Source organism: Cynara cardunculus (genome assembly GCF_001531365.2).
Source record: "Cynara cardunculus var. scolymus isolate 2C chromosome LG 9, CcrdV1, whole genome shotgun sequence".
Taxonomy (NCBI): Eukaryota; Viridiplantae; Streptophyta; class Magnoliopsida; order Asterales; family Asteraceae; genus Cynara; species Cynara cardunculus.
Window position 1 is genome coordinate 6,248,908 of NC_037536.1, and position 18,246 is coordinate 6,267,153.

The 18,246-nt window shown below is 34.2% G+C and overlaps 1 protein-coding gene across 2 annotated transcripts; it reads right to left on the reverse strand.

Moving 5' to 3' along the window:
* Positions 1-3,733: 3,733 nt before the first annotated feature.
* LOC112518125 (heat shock cognate 70 kDa protein-like) lies at positions 3,734-16,827 on the reverse strand. Of its 2 annotated transcripts, XM_025125705.1 has the most exons (4): positions 16,623-16,827; positions 15,267-16,277; positions 6,020-6,214; positions 3,734-5,527 (listed from the first exon to the last, which is right to left on the reverse strand). In XM_025125705.1, exons 1-4 carry the CDS (start codon positions 16,825-16,827, stop codon positions 3,897-3,899), a joined length of 3,042 nt encoding a protein of 1,013 aa, XP_024981473.1. In that variant the 3' UTR covers positions 3,734-3,896. The 2 variants fall into 2 exon arrangements, with proteins under 2 accessions (XP_024981473.1, XP_024981472.1); XM_025125704.1 differs by lacking the exons at positions 3,734-5,527; positions 6,020-6,214 and adding an exon at positions 14,563-14,944 and having other exon boundaries at positions 15,335-16,277.
* Positions 16,828-18,246: the final 1,419 nt, after the last annotated feature.

The following is an 18,246-nucleotide window of genomic DNA, read 5'->3' on the forward strand; positions in this document are numbered from 1 at the left end:
TGTGATTATCACACAATTATCACAAGGATTCCGTTCGGTTAGGGTTAACTTAAGAAATCGACTACCGATTTGGTGTGATATGGGTGTGATTTGGAGACGCATGAATGAAGGAGAAGAAGACGTGATCAATGAAGGAGAAGAAGACGTGATCAATGAAGGAGAAGAAGACGTGGAAACGTGAAGATAAACATGGTTAATTAAAATAAAATAAAAATTATAAAAATTACTTAATTACATTACTGCCCTTATTAAATTATTTATATATATAATAAAAGTTAATTTATTAATTAAAAAAGTTTGTGGTTATTGAGTTGTTCTTGCGTTTTCGTAAATCATAGGGGTTCTCGTTTGAACCTCCACCTATATATATATATATATATATATATATATATAAGGTTGAGTTCACGTGAAATCAAGAGTTTTTCGTGAGACCAATTTATGTTTATTGATCAATTTATAATGATCTAATGGTCTAAAGTTGTACGATGGCAATTTTGTGATTATTGAGAAGTCTCGTGGCAATTTGTGATTATGAATGTTTAGATTATAGATTGAATCCAAGGGTTGAGAATTGGTCTTACGGGTTTCACGAAAAATCATTGGTCTCACATGATTCCAAGTCTATATATATATGAAATATGATGAATGTGGTAAAGTGTTTGGAGCACTCCAAACGTCACAAGTTAGAATGAAACAAGTTGTGAAGTTTAAAATAAATCGTGCATTTACATTCTTGTAATTTTTCATAATGTAAATGTATCTTGTTTAAGAGTAGAAAGGCTTACGTTTTAGTATTTTGATTGAAGCAGTGTTTGAATTCATCTCGTAATTTTCGGGTCATCAAAATGACAGAATAATACATCTTTTTGGATCACCGACTTTGCTTGCAGAGTCAACATTAACTCGACATCAAAACTCTAACTCGATCTGCTTTAACCAGTTTGCATCGAATGCATAAAGTTCTTGATGGTTACACAATATGTTTTTCACGAGTTAATCTCACTATGAATTATAAAAAGAGGTCACTTTTTTGCGTTGCGCTTTAATGTTCCCACTCAATCGTGTTAGCAAATTGTTTTCTTTAAATGGGTATTTTTAGTTATGTTCGATGGTTACTTCGACAACATATTTTGCATTGTGCTTTTCATTTTCCCACTTGACAATATCGTCAAATTGTAAATTTTCTAAACGGGTATTTTTCGATTATAGTCGATGATTACTTCAACGGCAAATTTGGAAATAGAAGGCCCTTGCTTGAGAACCAACTGTTTGAGAATCGAAATTGTGTGAGGCCATTTTGAATTAGAAGTTTGGAACACGTTACGTCAAAATGAAGAAAATTTAGAACCCGAATTAATATACAACAAACAGCAAATCGACATCACAAATTATTGACTTAGTGGTAAACATTTGGTAAACGGTTTCTTAGAGTTGAGAGACGTTGAAAGAGAAGTATAAAAAACACAACCAAACATAGTTTATACATTTCCAAAATGGCAACTAAAAAAAACATAAACTCCATTGACCAATCGAAGACACATGGCATTGCAAATATTCAAGAAAAACTTACCGATCCTATAACTGGTCAATTAACCGATTGATGGCTCAATTTGCTTAACCGGTAAGAACTGGATTGAACAGTCACAACGAGTAGTAACTAGTCCTCCCCTAACTGGTCTTTTTTTTACCAACCTCGGTCCAAGTGTCGTTCATTTTGCTCTTATCACCCAGGAGTAAGGTTTTTGAAAGAACAAGATGCATGCATACAAACTTTACCTTTATTTCAAAGAAGTGAGAGTTGTTTTCTTAAAGAACCTCGACTTGAAAAGATTTCATGAAAAAGTTGAGGACATGATGACAAGGAAATATCCTCCAATACAGCATATAAAAGGAAATCTTATGAAACAAACCAATTTCATCATCTCATTTGTATCCCTGTAACTGGGTAAGATTTTAGGCCATCAAAACAACATTGTAAGATTATTGGTAAACATCTCTTATAAGAGAAGCGCTAACCAGAAAAGAATCATCATTTTCAACCATCAGGTAAGATTATAGGTCATTGACATGCTCACCTGGTAAACGCTTACCCAATTAATGTTTGGTATACATCCCTTACAAAAAAACATTTAGCAAGCCAAATCGAAAATGCAACATCGGTTATCTTCAGTTTATAGGGTTGTTTACTAACATTTACCGTTGTACCAGGTAGAGATGGCCAAAATCCGGTCCCGGGCCGGTCCTTAACCGGTCCATACCGGTTCTAATCAAGACAAAAACCAGCGGTAACCGATCCTGCCATAACCGGTCCCGATCCCGGTTCCGGTGAAATACCTTGTAACCGGTCAAACTTACCGGTAACCGGTTAAGGAATCCGGTCCCATAACCGGTCCCGGCCAAAAAAATATTTTTTTTTCAAACTTTTGTTTATTAATAAATTTTTAATATGTTTTATATAAATAAGTTTTATTATAAATACGTTTAAAAATATGTTTTGTTATATATATATATATATATATATATATATATATATATGTATGTATATATATGTATATATACGTTTAATTTTATAAATACGTTTTGTTATATATATATATACACGTTGACTTTTGTTGACCAGGCCGGGCCGGGCCGGTCCTATAACCGGTTACATAACCGGTTCCGGTCTTAACCGGTCTCGGTCTAATAAAACGTTAAAATCCATAACCGGCAGTCCACAACCGGTCCATACCGGTCCCGGGCCGGTTCCGGTCCCGGTTCCGATTCCGGTCCTCCGGCGGTTACGGGCCGGGCCGGGCCCATTTGGCCATCTCTAGTACCAGGTAACTAAACACTTATGGCTTCTTACCAGGTAAGAAATGCTTATCCTAATCTTTACCAACAATTTTACTGTGCCAGTTTGCTAACTGACATTTAGCTAACCGAGAATCTTACCTGTTAAGTAAGGGTGGCGACTATTGCCCAATTAGCGTTTCCGGGATAAGAAATGCCTATACTATGCTATTTTGATGACCAAAAATCTTATCTAACAAGGTAAGCAAGGTTTAGACTCTTACCCGACAAGCGCTTACCAGATTTGTGTTGGTAAACAGCCATTAAACTCGTTCTTTCATGTCCATTGGATGCAAGCATATATAAATGGTAAAAACGTACAAATAAATGATTTATATGTAAAATTTTGTTAAGAAAGATGGGTAAGCAAATGTAGGTTCACATATCCATCTTCAAATGGATTTTTTTTAGAGTTCACCATGGTTCACATATGAATTATTTATTCTAACCTTAAGTTCTTACCATTTTTGCCTAACTTTATCATTTGAACCTCCCTCTATATCTATATCTATATATATATATAACATTTTATTGAACTTACTAAAACTAATATTTTCCTTTGTCAACAGTAAGGGACCTTTTACCAAACGTTTATCCGGGTAAGCGCTTACCACGTCACATTATCTTATCAGATGAATATGGCAAGAACCAAAAATCTCATCCGGTAAAAGCAAAGGCAAGGACCGAGAATCTTACCCGGTAAGTGAGGGCGACAGCTCTTACCATGGTTAGCGCTTACCACGTAAATTGTTGCATATGATACCGTTGGTGGACTAAAATCTTACCCTGTAAGTGATAGGCTTGAATTTTACCGGAAAGCACTTATTCGGGTAAGCGTCAAGAATCAAACATAAGCCTCTTAGATGAAGATCATCGACCAATAACATAAATTAACCCCGTCGCTTCTCAATTGATACCAAAGTGTTGCATAATGATTTGGTTCGTGGGTTGAAAGTTTTTCATTTTCAGTCTAGGTTCGGATTTAAGTCTTTGCAAGTTACTCTTCAACATCATTGTATTAAAATCTATGAAATCTTAAAAGTTCAACGAACATAATCTTAGAACTAAATCATTGCCAAGCATACAAACTCAAGGCGTACCTTCATGCGCTGAAGCTCCTCAAGAGGTGCAGTTTGGTTGTCCTCAAGCCACTCGGTCATAGCAGCAATAGCATCCATCATGTTCTTCAAGATCTCAGGGCTGACCTCCTTCTTGATCTTGTATTCTCTGATCTTATTCTTCATTTTGTATAAGCAATCCTCCAATGCATTGCGTGCAGTTGCTTTCTTCTTGTATTCATGGTCCTCATGTTTGTACTTCTCAGCATCAGCTACCATCTTCTCAATCTCTTCCTTGGAGAGTCTTCCATTTTCATTGGTAATGGCGAGTTTCCTAGTCTTACCCGTAGATAATATCTCAGCTGTGACTGTGAGGATACCACTGGCATCTATTTCAAAGCATACGCCAACTATAGAGACTCCTCTGGGAGCAAATGGAATTCCAGAAACCTTGAGATTTCCTAGCAAATGGTTATCTGTACATCTGGATCTTTCACCTTGATAAACTTCAACATCCATGGCAGATTGGTTGTCACAATCTGTCACATACTGTTTGGACTTATTTGCAGGTATAGGAGTGTTCCGTGGTATCAGAACATCCATTACTCCTACATTGATCTGTGTACCTAGTGACAAAGGAGTGACATCTAATAGCAACAAATCTTGAACTCTTTTGTCACTGTTACCACTTAACTTTGCAGCCATAACCGCTGCACCATATGCAACTGCCTCATCAGGGTTCACGCTCTTACATAACTCTTTGCCATCGAAAAATTCCTGCAACATATGTTGGACCCTTGGTATCCTAGTTGAGCCACCAACAAGAATCACCTCATTTACACATGACTTCTCCATTTTTGCATCATTTAAACAAGTCTCTAGAGTCTTAATGCAGTTATCGAATGAACCCATATTCAGCTCTTCAAATTTAGCCCGACTAAATTTCATGGAAAAATCAATCCCCTCTTGTAAACAATCAAGCTCAATTGAAGTCTGAGTAGTGCATGAAAGAATCCTTTTTGCTTTCTCACACGCAAATCTCAACCTCCCCATAGCTCTTTGGTTCCCGTTCAAGTCCTTATTCCATCTCTTTTTGAATTCGCGAACACAGTGATCCACCATGCAGCTATCAAAATCCTCGCCTCCCAAATGAGTGTCACCAGCAACAGCTTTCACCTCAAAAGTACCCTCTTCCGTGATTGTCAACAAAGAGACATCAAAAGTGCCACCACCCAGATCAAAGACGACCACATTCATCTTGCCAATAATGTTAGACTTATTATCTAAACCATATGCAATTGCAGCAGCAGTAGGCTCATTGATCAGCTGGATGATATTTAATCCAGCAATAACACCAGCATCCTTTGTTGCTTGACGTTGTGAATCATTAAAATGAGCCGGGGTTGTTATCACAGCATTTTTCACAACTTTTCCAAGGTATGCCTCTGCAGTTTCCTTCATCTTGCCAACAATCATCGATGAAATTTCTTCAGCAAAAAACTCCTTCACTTGACCTTTATAGGAGACAGCAATCTTTGGTGTGTCGGAAGGCCCTTCCATGACCTTAAATGGCCACAACTTCATGTCTTCCTGCACTTTCGAATCACTAAATTTCCTTCCAATCAATCTCTTAGCATCTGAAAATCAACAGTTAATCAAGCAAAGAGCCAAGTGAAAACAAACTATATCAACAAGGATTTTGATTCCCTAAAGAAGTTCAAGTTCCCAACATAATCAAAAGCTAAATGGTTTGCTAGTTTTTTGAACAGGTGGTGGTTTAATCAAGACTTCTTGTTATCAAGGTTTGGAGTCTATTTCCACAGTTTCAAAAAAACAGTCACCTGTGTATTTAGTTTTTGGAGCTGTAAGCAAACTTAAACCCTAAAACCCTTTATAAAAGAACCCCTTAAACCCTAAAATGGAACTAATGGGGTAGCTTTGCTTCAAAAGATTAATGGCATCAGGGATCGAAACAATGTTCTTACAAACCAACTCCAATATTTACCATTCACATCTTCTGGATGTTGCATACAGCTCCGTCCATGAATGTATAACTTTTCTAATGACTAATTGGAAATAAAAATGAAAAGCATTCGATAAAGAAAAGTAGGAAAAATGGATTGGCTGACCAAATATCGTGTTAGCAGGGTTGATTGATCCTTGATTCTTGGCGCCATCACCGATGAGTCGTTCTTCATCAAGAAAAGCAACAAAAGACGGTGTGGTCCGGTTGCCTTGATCATTGGTGATGATCTCGATCCGATCATCCTTCCAGACCGCCACACATGAGTATGTAGTTCCAAGATCGATGCCGATCGCCGGTGCTCCGATTCCTCTTCGGTCCATTACAAGTAAAGTGCCCGCTACATATAAAGTGAGCTTTTCCTTTTCAATTTTCAAACCATCATCGCACCTTTATAATGCGCCAGAAAGGGCCCAGAGATTATTTGAACAGTTCCTTTTGGTCCTTTTGTTTTTCTTCACCATTAAGTCTCCTCACCATTAAGCAGCTATTTAGCAGTTGTTGAATGATTTGATACATGATGGTTAAGTAATCAGAATGATTAAAATATTTTTATGATATAATAGAAAATGAAATACGGTTATTTGATAATCGTTCAAAATAAAATTGGAGCGTTGAATGGTTTAGGGAGACCCAAGATACAAAGTCATTCAGATGGTTTTAAAACTATTAAGAGGTAGACTTTTTGCCCAAGGCCTACAAGAAATAAGGGTCCAATTGTTTTATAATATAGTACTATATTAGTAGCCGAAAAAGTTTGTAAATAAAACGGTGAACTTTAACTTATGGTGAGATGGAAACCCAAGATTTATATGAATTTACATAGTATTACTTAGGGGTTGTTTACCAAATACTTACCCGGCAAGTACTAACGGTAAAATTTAATACTATTATTTACTTACCGGGTAAGATTTTAGTCCACTAAAACGACATCGTATGCAATAATTTACCCGGTAAGCGCTTACGGTGGTAAGAGTAATCACCCTCACTTACTGGGTAAGACATTTGGTCTTTGTCTCACTCTTACAGGGTAAGATTCTTGGTCCTTACCATATTCTTCCAGTGAGGTAATGTTACTTGGTAAGCGCTTACTTGGATAAACGTTTGGTAAACGGCCCCTTAGAACAACCAATATCAGGGACAAACCCATAATTTTTTTTAAACGGTGGCACCATTTGACCATAAGAAAAAAAATATAGGAATTTTTTTTCAAACGGTGGCACCGTTTATGATTCGGACTTGGGTGTAGGGTAGAATAAAAGTCTTGAAAACCAACTCTAACAAATAAAACTTGTTCTCATTGTAGTTTTAAAATACATACGGTGGCACACAACAAATTAATACGGTTGCACCGTTCACGAAACCTAAATTTTTTACTCTTCGGCGGAGAAACGATACGGTGGCACGTGCCACCCATGGCACCTATGTAGGTCCGCCTATGGCCAATATTATGATCCCAAATGATGTCAATCTATATATTAAGGTATATCATAAGATGTATTTTTTATTGTGGAATGGATTGATGATGTTATATAAATGATATGTTAGATAATATTAACTTGAATATAATTATTGATTGTTTTTGCGATTAAAAATACTTGGAAAAACGGTTTTATATGAATTATTAGTAATCACTGAATTCAATGTTATTTCTAATGATAAAAACGAGATATGAAATGTTATCTCCGTACTTATCGAGGGCCTTTTTTATGCTTTGTCTAGGGCCCATAAAATACCAGGAACGGGTCTGCGTGCAATACGAAGGAACGTAAAAATTTAACGATAAGATAAGAATAAAACATTTCCGTCATAAATATGGGATACCTGCAGAAATTCAAGAACTTCTAACATTGTTACCCGGTAAGAGACAAGACAATGATCAAGAGTTTTACCTGGTAAACAATAATGGTGACTTTTACCTAGTAAACACTTACCGAGTGATAAAACGTTTACCAACAATCCATGTTGATGGCCGAGAATGTTACTCAATAAGGTAAATGAAGATGGTGATTTTTATCTGTAAGTGTTTGATAAACGACTCCTAAATTTTCCCCACTCAACACATAGACATGGGCTAAACAACAGTTTGACTAAAGGGCCGTTTACCAAACGCTTACTCGGGTGAGTGAACACCAAGTCATTTTACCTTACTGGATGAATATGGTAAGGATCAAGAATCTTACTCAGTAAGAGCGAGATAAGGACTCAGAGTCTTACCCGGTAAGTGAAGGTGATGACTCTTACCATGGTAAGTGCTTACCGGGTAAATTGTTGCATACGATACCGTTTTGGTAGACTAAAATCTTATCTGGTAAGTAAATGATAGTGTTAAACTTACTGGTAAGCACTTACCGGGTAAGAGTTTGGTAAACATCCTCTAAATGTATGGATGCAAATTCTAAATAATAAAAGAAATCTCAATTAAACAACTTGCTTTGATAGTTATTAGATTTTTAAATGGCTTTAAAAATCATGCAACAAATTCATATTGTCCAGTTAACAATCTATAAATACCGTCACAGTTTATCACTGATTTTACCAATTCTAGCCAATGTTCTGGGGTATGATTCTGATTAAAAGTCCCTAGAGAACTTGTTATATGGCAATCTCCACAAAGATAATAACGACTCTTTTCCTTGTAATCTTTGCACCAATATCTTTCCTCAGTTGAAGAAGAATTATTAACGACTAAGACTTAACATTACCATAATTTTGATTAAGAACAATTGAAAAAATGAAGGGAGAAATTTATTTGAAGTGCTTACCTGGACGTTTACCAAGCGTTGGCTACGTGTTTACTGGGACACATATCTTACCAGATGAGCATGGCGGAACCGCGAGTCTTATCCGATAAGAGGCAATTTGAGGACCAACAATCTTAGTTAGCGAGGGTGGTGACTCTTGAACATGCCGCACCGTTTTCAACCAACTTTCTAATGAACTTCAAAAACATCGTCCCAAAGATACCGCACCATTTTCAACCAACTCTCTAATGAACTTCCAAGTGACAGTTGTACTACCACATGTTGCAATTGCAGTTTTAGAAGTATTAAAGATGCAACAATTGATCATCTCAATTACATTAAAATCAATTATTTTTCTCAATAACATTAACTAAAGGACACACTGTTTACGTTAAACATAAGAATAAAAACGATAGCAGTTCATATTAACGGTGTATAACAATCTTTGAGAGTTACAAACACAAACTTTCAATTTATATTTATCATATGATTTGGTGTTCGACAATGCAATAGCAATAACTAAGAAATAAACATAAATTTGGTTACCGTTTAGCTTGTCAACTCATTAAGCACATGTACCACTACAATATATCCTTAAAAATAACAATAATCCATTTTATACACAAAAACGTGATTAATAACAATAAGAACAGTAATCAACAAGAACTAAAGAACAAACCTAGATGATAAAAGAACAAATATACAAGTCTTAAACAGTGCTATGTTGAACGTTCAAAACAGCTTAGATAGCTAGCATTGGAACCTGCCTAGTATGTACATCTGCAATAGCAATTATCCAAATCACCATTGAAACACTTTGTAGCAAACCGAAGTTACACCAGTGAAGTCATAGCTCCTCTACGTTCTTTGTTTTTTACATTTTGGTTCTCTTTTAATTTTTCTTTAGGGGGAGAGCAGAAAAGAAAAAGAAACCATTTGGGTGTTACAGAAAACCACTTATATATCATTTTATAAAACGTAGTTTTAACAGTTAATATATATTTTATTGTATTTTATGTTGATTATTTTGTGTTTCCACTTGAAAAAGTTATGGGTCCGCCTTTGAATATATGTTTTTAATTCATAAGTTTTATTATAAATCTTCTCTGACCTCAAAAATAAGTACGTCGTGTTCTTGAAAGAGTAGTGTACCTTGATGTTTGAGGTGCTCTACAGTGGACATATCGTTTGTGACTTCAAGCCCTTCTTTGTTTTGTACCCGAAGAAGAAAAGAACATCAATTCCCATTTCTAATCTAAGAATTAGATAACAATTATATATCTGTATATAAAAAGCATTGGCACACAACCATGGTTCCTTATTCAATTCAATTTTTGAAGAGATGAAAAAGAGAATGTCTACTTCTATAAACCAAACAAAACAAACCAGTAAATCCCATAGAGATGGGTCTGAGGCTAGTATAGATAAGATACTAGTCATTATAGCATGATTACTTAAAGATTTGACCAAAACGGTTAACAACCCTCTTGAAAGTCTTGTTCTCTCTGACTTCATATCTTTCTTGGCGTAGATCAGATAGCCAACATGGTCGGTCTTGAGTTTTCGGGTGCCCATGGCGAAAGGCCAAAAAAAATGCCCCTTATATACGCATATGAAAAGCAAAATAAACTTTTTGAAGGGGTTTGGAAACTAGTTAAGCTAGTCAGTTCATCCCCATTGCCAACTTTTATTAAATATAACAAAAATTATACAAGAGAACATAAACCAAAACCCTATATAACAAAACATAAAATACATCACCTAAAATGATGCCCTCCTGAAGAAAAAATATCATTCACTTTATCATAGTTAATATTTGCTAAAAACTTACTCTCAATACTCAAAATTGCTAACTTGTTCGATCTTTCTTGACTCATGGTAGACCGCAAAATGATTTCAACAACTTTAACTTCGAAAAGTTTCTTTCTACAGATGCTACGATGACGGAAACAGTCAACAAAATTCTATAAGCAAGCATGACATGTGGGAAAACATTCATCTTCTTTGCAAACTCCATAATTTGTATGGATGTCCAAGAATTTTGTCTCTCTGATGTTTCTTCCGGTAACATTCTCGGCAAAACTTGTAACTTCATAAACAAATACTTTCCATTGGTATCAGAATGATCACCATTTGTTAAAACAAGTTCAAGATTCAAAAAACATATTTTCAGCTCATCATCATAAAAACAAACTAACTTTCGTCCGTCAGACAAGAAGCCAAAAATAGATTCAAATTCTTTCATTTGTTCAAATCTAGTTCGTAATTGAGAAAGAGTCATATCGACTAAAACAAGAGAGTAATAAGTTTTATAGGTCTTTTGAGCAGATTATTGTTTTGTGTCGGTACTTGAAGTTTCATAAAAAATTCCTCGAAATAGAACGTTTTACAGCAAATTTGGGCTCAACTCCCATATTATCTGCGATTTCTTTAGCCTCATTAATAGCACATGTAAACCCATTTTCCCTATATTTTTCAAAATATATAACTAATGCCTCTAGATTTTGTACTGCAATATCAAGAAGCAATCTTTAGACAGTAATTTCTTACTAACTAAATTAATTCAATATAAAACTTCATGCCAAATAACCAAACTTATAATAAATGCAAAACTTGAAAGTTCACCATTTACCAAAGATTCAACATTTCTATAGACTTTTCTATTCTCACTTGAGCTAATTGCATTAAAGCATCTTCGATTTGGCCAACTTGAGTTTTGAATACCTTTTAACACTTTCAGTATGACTTTTCCAACAAGTAGAAGATAAAGATTTCAATGTCAAATATTCTAATAAAAGAGTTCATCTCTTTACACATTGTATATTCTCTCACAAGTATCAAAAAAAAAAAGTTTTTGCTTTGTGACATGTGTCATGTGACATAAAACTAAATTAAGGGGTCGTGTATTAAACACTTACCCAGTAAGTGCTTATCAGACAATTTTTCTCACCGGATTAACATGGCAAGAGCCAAGAATTTTACCTAGTAAAAGCAATGATTATGATGGAGAGTCTTACCCGGTAAGTGAGGGTGACGACTCTTACCCGGGTAAGCACTTACCGGGTAAATTGATGCATATGATACCGTTTTAATGTACTACAATCTTATCCGATAAAAATAAATTATAATGTTGGTTTCTCCTGATAAGCATTTACCGAGTAAGTATTTAGGTAAACGGCTCCTAAGACTATGACAACCACGTGGCATATAAAAGGCTCTAGGATTTATATCAAGTAATCTTTTTTACACATGTTGATGTTTCTCTTTCATATTAGACTCATTGTCATACCTTTGTCCCCACATGCAATTAATATCTAAATCAAGCAACTACAAAACATCTTGTAATAGATTATAAAGTCCTAAACCTAATGTATCTTCTACAACTAAAAACTCTACAAATAACTCTTCGACTTGTATAGGAGAACTTGACATATCACACACATCTTATAATCAAAGTCATTTATTCTATGACTTGCATCCAAAGTACAATCAAGAATAACTGAAAAATACTTTGTCTCTTTGATCTTTGTAATGATTTCATTCTTTACATCGAAAGCCAACATTTCAATCAATTTGTTTCGAATTTTGTGGCTAAAATAATGATAACAAGTGTTTTGTTTTTGATAAGTCGAAAATGTTGTCTTATAACTCCAAATCCAATTCAAGATCAAGAGGGACCACTCTATATTAGGCTTTTTCTAATACAACACACCAACACGAAGAATCATCCAACATAATTTTTAACAAGTTCTTGAAAATAAATTATCAAAAATCAAAATTTATAAAAAAAAAATTAAATTCAAATACAACAGATATTTTATTTTTTAAGGCAAAATTAGGTATTTTATTAATTTATTTAATAAAGTAATACTTTTCTCTTTTAAATATTCCTTCAAAGCAATTAATTTTAGATGGTGAGAATTTCATCATCTCTCTCTTAGGAATTATTTGGTTAGTTTTTCATTAAGTCATATGTGAAAAATTGTTTATGTGGATTAATATGTCTTTATAGATTGAAAATGTTTTTGTTTAAGAGGGTTGTTTCATAGAATAAAGGAGCATGTTTTTAATTTGGAGGGATAACTTTAGAAAAAAAATTGGCTGCATAAAGTTCCCCTTAGAAGTTTACTGAATAAACTCATTTCTATATCATTAAGTTCCTACTAAACAATCATATATAGTTGACATAATAAGTTGTGAGTCTCGTTAAGTTGCTAACAAATAGATCCTTACTTTTGCGGGTGTAAAATTGTTTTAGAACTTTTATTGAAGCAAAACAATTATAACCCAAAATCTATAAAATCTCTATTTACTTCATTTTAGATAAGGGTAAATTGCTTAAAAAAATGACGTACTTTAACTTGATTCCTTTTTTTAGTAACGTATTTTTAAAACTTCTATTTTGGTACCTAAGATATAAAATTTTAAACATTTAAGTACTTGAGTAACCGGTTGAAGACTAATTTTAGATTTAAAAAAATCAATGTTACTAACCACGTCAGCAAATAATACTGAGTTGGATATCACATCACTCGTCACATCAACACGATAACCGATTAATGCTTCAACTGATTGCTCGGGTACTTAAATTTTTTAAACTTTACATAGTTACCAAAATAAAAGTTTTAAAAATACATTACCCAAAATAAAAATCAAGTTAAAATACGTTAATTTTTTATGTAATTGACCCTTTAGATAATATTATAATGTGTGAAAACGTAAGACGCTATCTTTCTAACCACCATTAACGTTTAACCATTAAGTTAGAAGCATTTTCATGTACCTAGTTTTCAAATATTATATGCGACCACATTAATTAATGTATAAACCAAAACAAAACAATAATGACTAGTTTTAAATAATATTTATACAATTAATTTTATTTTATATAATAAAATTAAAAATAATAAAAAAAATACACTATCTATACTATTTTATAAACCAGATTTATCAAAAGTCTTAAAAACAATTTTTAATGCACAAAGTACTATATATTTATACACAAGATCTTAAAAGTCTTAAAACTCAACTCATTATGCATTAATTACTACTACTTTATACATTCAATCTTAAAATCTCTTAATCTACAATTAAAATAACATATAGTACAAGGTACCAATGCAAATTATTACATTTTCTTTTCATGTTCCCAAGATACTTTTGACACATTACATGCATGCTTTCACTCTCTCATACATCTCTGTCTTCTTCCCATCCCCCAAGGTGAGATTCAAACTAATATTCATCAGGAGTTATTAAAAGTTATCTCATTCATCTCTCATTCAATTGCTCTATAACTTTCGGTCTCGCTCTCGATATCTTGATTGTTTGCTCTTGGTGCAAATCGAACGCATTTGTGGAATCGTTTAAATATGTTGGATTTTGAAATTATCATACAATTTTTTCCAATGATAGACTGTAATTGAAACCATAACTCTTATTTATTCAAATTGCATTAATATGTAAAGACCAAATGTAACTTATATCATCATTAAATCTTCTTTAATAAAACCAGTGAAACTTCAAAATCATTAAAATTTACAGCTCCCGCTGTATTGCATGGATACACAACTAGTTAATAAATATTAATGCTAAAATTTGCATCATATTTCTTCTATATATTAAAACCTCCTCTTCATTTGAAATAACTACTCAGATACCGTAAGTTATATAGTCTGAATATTAAAACAAGTGAACTTATCCGTTAAGAACTAACCAGGTAAAAATAATTTATTAAGACTTAGGTCCGTTTACCGGGTAAAGTAAATGACCTGATAACGTTTACCGAGTAAGCGTTCGATATACGACCCATTAAATTCCTTTCGAATCGAGGCAAAATCTCACTTGAGAATCAAGTAACAACACCAACAAAAGATTTTGGTAAGTTTTTTTTTTTTCCTTCTCCGGCCTATGTTCGGTTTTAACCCTTTGCAAGTTACTCAAAAGCGACGAAATCCCACAAGTTTAACGACTATATATAATCCGACAACTAAAACTTTGGCATGCATACAGACTCGAGGCATACCTTCTTGCGCTGAAGCTCGTCAGCGGGTGCAGTTTGGTTGTCCTCAAGCCACTCGATCGTATCAGCAACAACCTTCTCCATATTCTTCAAGATCTTAGTGTGCACCCACTTCTTGATGTTGTATTCTTTGATCTTATTCTTCATGTTGTATAAGCAATCCTCCAATGCATTGCGTGCATCTGCTTTCTTCTTGTATTCTTGGTCCTCATCTTTGTACTCCTCAGCATCTTTTACCATCTTCTCAACCTCTTCCGTTGAGAGTCTTCCGTTTTCATTGGTAATCGTGAGTTTCTCCGTCTTACCGGTAGATAATATCTCAGCCGTCACTGTCAAGATACCGTTGGCATCGATTTCAAAGCATACACTAACTTTCGGGTCTAATTTGGGACCACATGGAATTCCAAAAATTGACAACTTCCCCAAGAAATGGTTATAAGTAGATCTAGTTCTTTCACCTTCATAAACTACGAAACATAAGGCGGTTGTATTGTGATAATTTGTATAATAATTTTTGGTCTTTCTTGCAGGTATTGGAGTGTTCCGTGGTATCACAACATCCATTACCTCTCCGGTTGCCTCGATACCAAGTGATAAAGGAGTGACATCCAATAACAACAAATCTTGAACTCTCTTGTCGCTGTTACCACTAAACTTTGCAGCCATGATGGCGGCACCATATGCGACTGCCTCATCAGGGTTCAAGCTCTTGCATAACTCTTTGCCATCGAAAAATTCCTGCAACATACGTTGGAGCTTTGGTATCCTCGTTGAGCCACCAACAAGAACGACCTTATGTACACATGATTTATCCATCTTTGCATCGCTTAAACATGCCTCCACAGTCTTGATGCAATTATCGAACAAACCCAGGTTGAGCTCTTCAAATGTAGCTCGATAAAATTTCATAGAAAAATCAATCCCCGCGTGCAAGCAATCAACCTCGATTGAAGTGTGAGTAGTGCATGAAAGAATCCTTTTGGCTTTTTCGCAAGCAAATCTCAATCTCCCCAATGCCCTTTGGTTCCCCATCAAGTCTGTATTCCATCTCCTGTTGAATTCCTGAAGACAGTGATTCACCATATTATCATCAAAATCTTCACCTCCCAAATGAGTGTCTCCGGCAACAGCTTTCACCTCAAACATAACCCCTTTCGCAATGGTCAATAAAGAGACATCAATAGTGCCACCGCCCAGATCAAAGACGACCACATTCATCTTGTCGATAATATCATAGCTATTATCTAGACCGTATGCAATTGCCGCAGCAGTAGGCTCATTGATCAGTCGGATGATGTTCAATCCAGCAATCTTGCCGGCATCCTTGGTTGCTTGACGTTGTGAATCATTGAAATAAGCCGGGACTGTTATCACTGCATTTTTCACAGGTTTTTCAAGGTATGCCTCAGCAGTTTCTTTCATCTTGCCGAGAATCATTGCGGAAATTTCTTCAACAAAAAATTCCTTCTCTTGACCTTTGTAGGAAACAACAATCTTTGGTGTGTCGCCAGGCCCTTCTATGACCTTAAATGGCCACAGCTTCATGTCTTCCTGCACTTTGGAATCACTAAATCTCCTACCAATTAACCTCTTAGTATCTGAACAAAACGGATAATTAAGGTTTAAGCCATTAGCCAAGTGCAAAGAAACTGTATCGACAATGATTTTGATTTGGCAAGTAATATAACATAATCTTAGTTCCCAACATAATTAATCAAAGTTAATTAATGTAGACAATGTTAATTAGCCATCCAAGCTTTGTACTGAGACCTGTTGCTATTTTGGAGTTGTTACGCAAACATAAACCCTAAAACCCCAAAATGGAAAAATCATACAACTCTATTAAGAACAAATTACATATATTTATATATTAACACTTTTCTAATGGCTTATCATAAGATGAAGATCATTGAACAAAAAGTAGGAAAACTGAGTTGGCTGACCAAATATGGTGTTAGCAGGGTTGATTGCTCCTTGGTTTTTGGCGAGATCTCCGATGAGTCGTTCTTCATCAAGGAAAGCAACAGAAGACGGTGTGGTTCTATTGCCTTGATCATTTGGTATGATCTTAATCCGATCATGCTTCCAGACGGCGACACATGAGTATGTTGTTCCAAGGTCGATTCCGATCGCCGGTGCTTCGGCCATTGTTATATATTCAAAAAATCATACAAAATGCTTCCCTTTTTCAAACCACCTTATATATCACCTTCATTTTATGTCCTTTTCTTAAACATAAATCACGTCTAAATGTACGGAAGTTTCCTTATATCCAACCAAATCTTCTAATTAGATTTGTACTACTCGTGTATTTTTATATTATTTTTTTATTAATCTGGATATTCAACATCGATTAATATGTCAGGATGACCACCTATTTTGCGGGTAGTCTGGAGTTATTGTATTTGAACTTTCATGGCTATAAGGGGATTTTTATTTATTATTGAATTTGAACCTTTGATTTTTAGGTGCTTTTAATCTTTGGAGTCCAAGCTCAAATCAATGAAACACCATTTTGTGGTTAAGTGTTTTTCTATTACTCGTTGCTCAAGCCACTAGTTCCGCATTGGATGGTCTAATATTATTAAGAATTATATGCATCATTTTATATCAAAATCAGGTCAAATCATGAATTAAGAATGTTAGTAAGGGGTCGTTTACCAAACACTTACCCGGTAAGTACTTACCGGTAAAATTTAATACTATCATTTACTTACCGATTAAGATTTTAGTTCATTAAAACAACATCGTATGCAACGATTTACCTGGTAAGCGCTTACCGTAGTAAGAGTCGTCGCCCTCACTTACCGAGTAAGACTCTTGGTCCTTGTCTCGTTCTTACCAGGTAAGATTTTTAATCATTATCATATTCATCCAATAAGGTAATGTGACTTAACAAGCGTTTATCCGGATAAGCATTTGATAAACAGCTCATAAGTCTTAAATGTTGATGTATGTGACTAAAAATTAATAAGTAGCATAAGTTAAATAATGTTTTATTGATTATTAATTTAGTTAAATAGTAAGTACATGATTTCGTTATGAATTACAAAATATCAAAATAAGTTTACAAAAACAATTTTTGCTATCTACAAAATTTCGAATAACAATCAAAAGACCTTTGACCTAACGGATATCGTAGTCTTTGATTTTTTAGAAGGTCATAAGTTCAAACTTTATCAAATAAGAAGAATGCATGAGTTTATTTGTTGCATAAGATATTTAATATAGGGGAAGCTAATGTCACATCTATCCCTCACTAAAGGCATCCATATCTCCTATATAATCATTTATTTTTGTTTTCTTTTTGTATTTTTGTCTTTTTGCTGTTTTTTTATACTAATTTTTTAGTTATTTTTTTTAATTATAAATATATTACTATTACAAATATTATTTATTATTCTGTAAAAAATTAATACTCAAATATTTTTTATCATAATTTCTCCAAAAAAATATTATATGTTTTCTTTTTCTTTTTAATATTTTTCCTTAGAAAGCGTTACTTTTTTTTCTAATAATTATTTTTAAGAAAAACATATTTTTTCTCCTTTTTAATAATAATCCTTA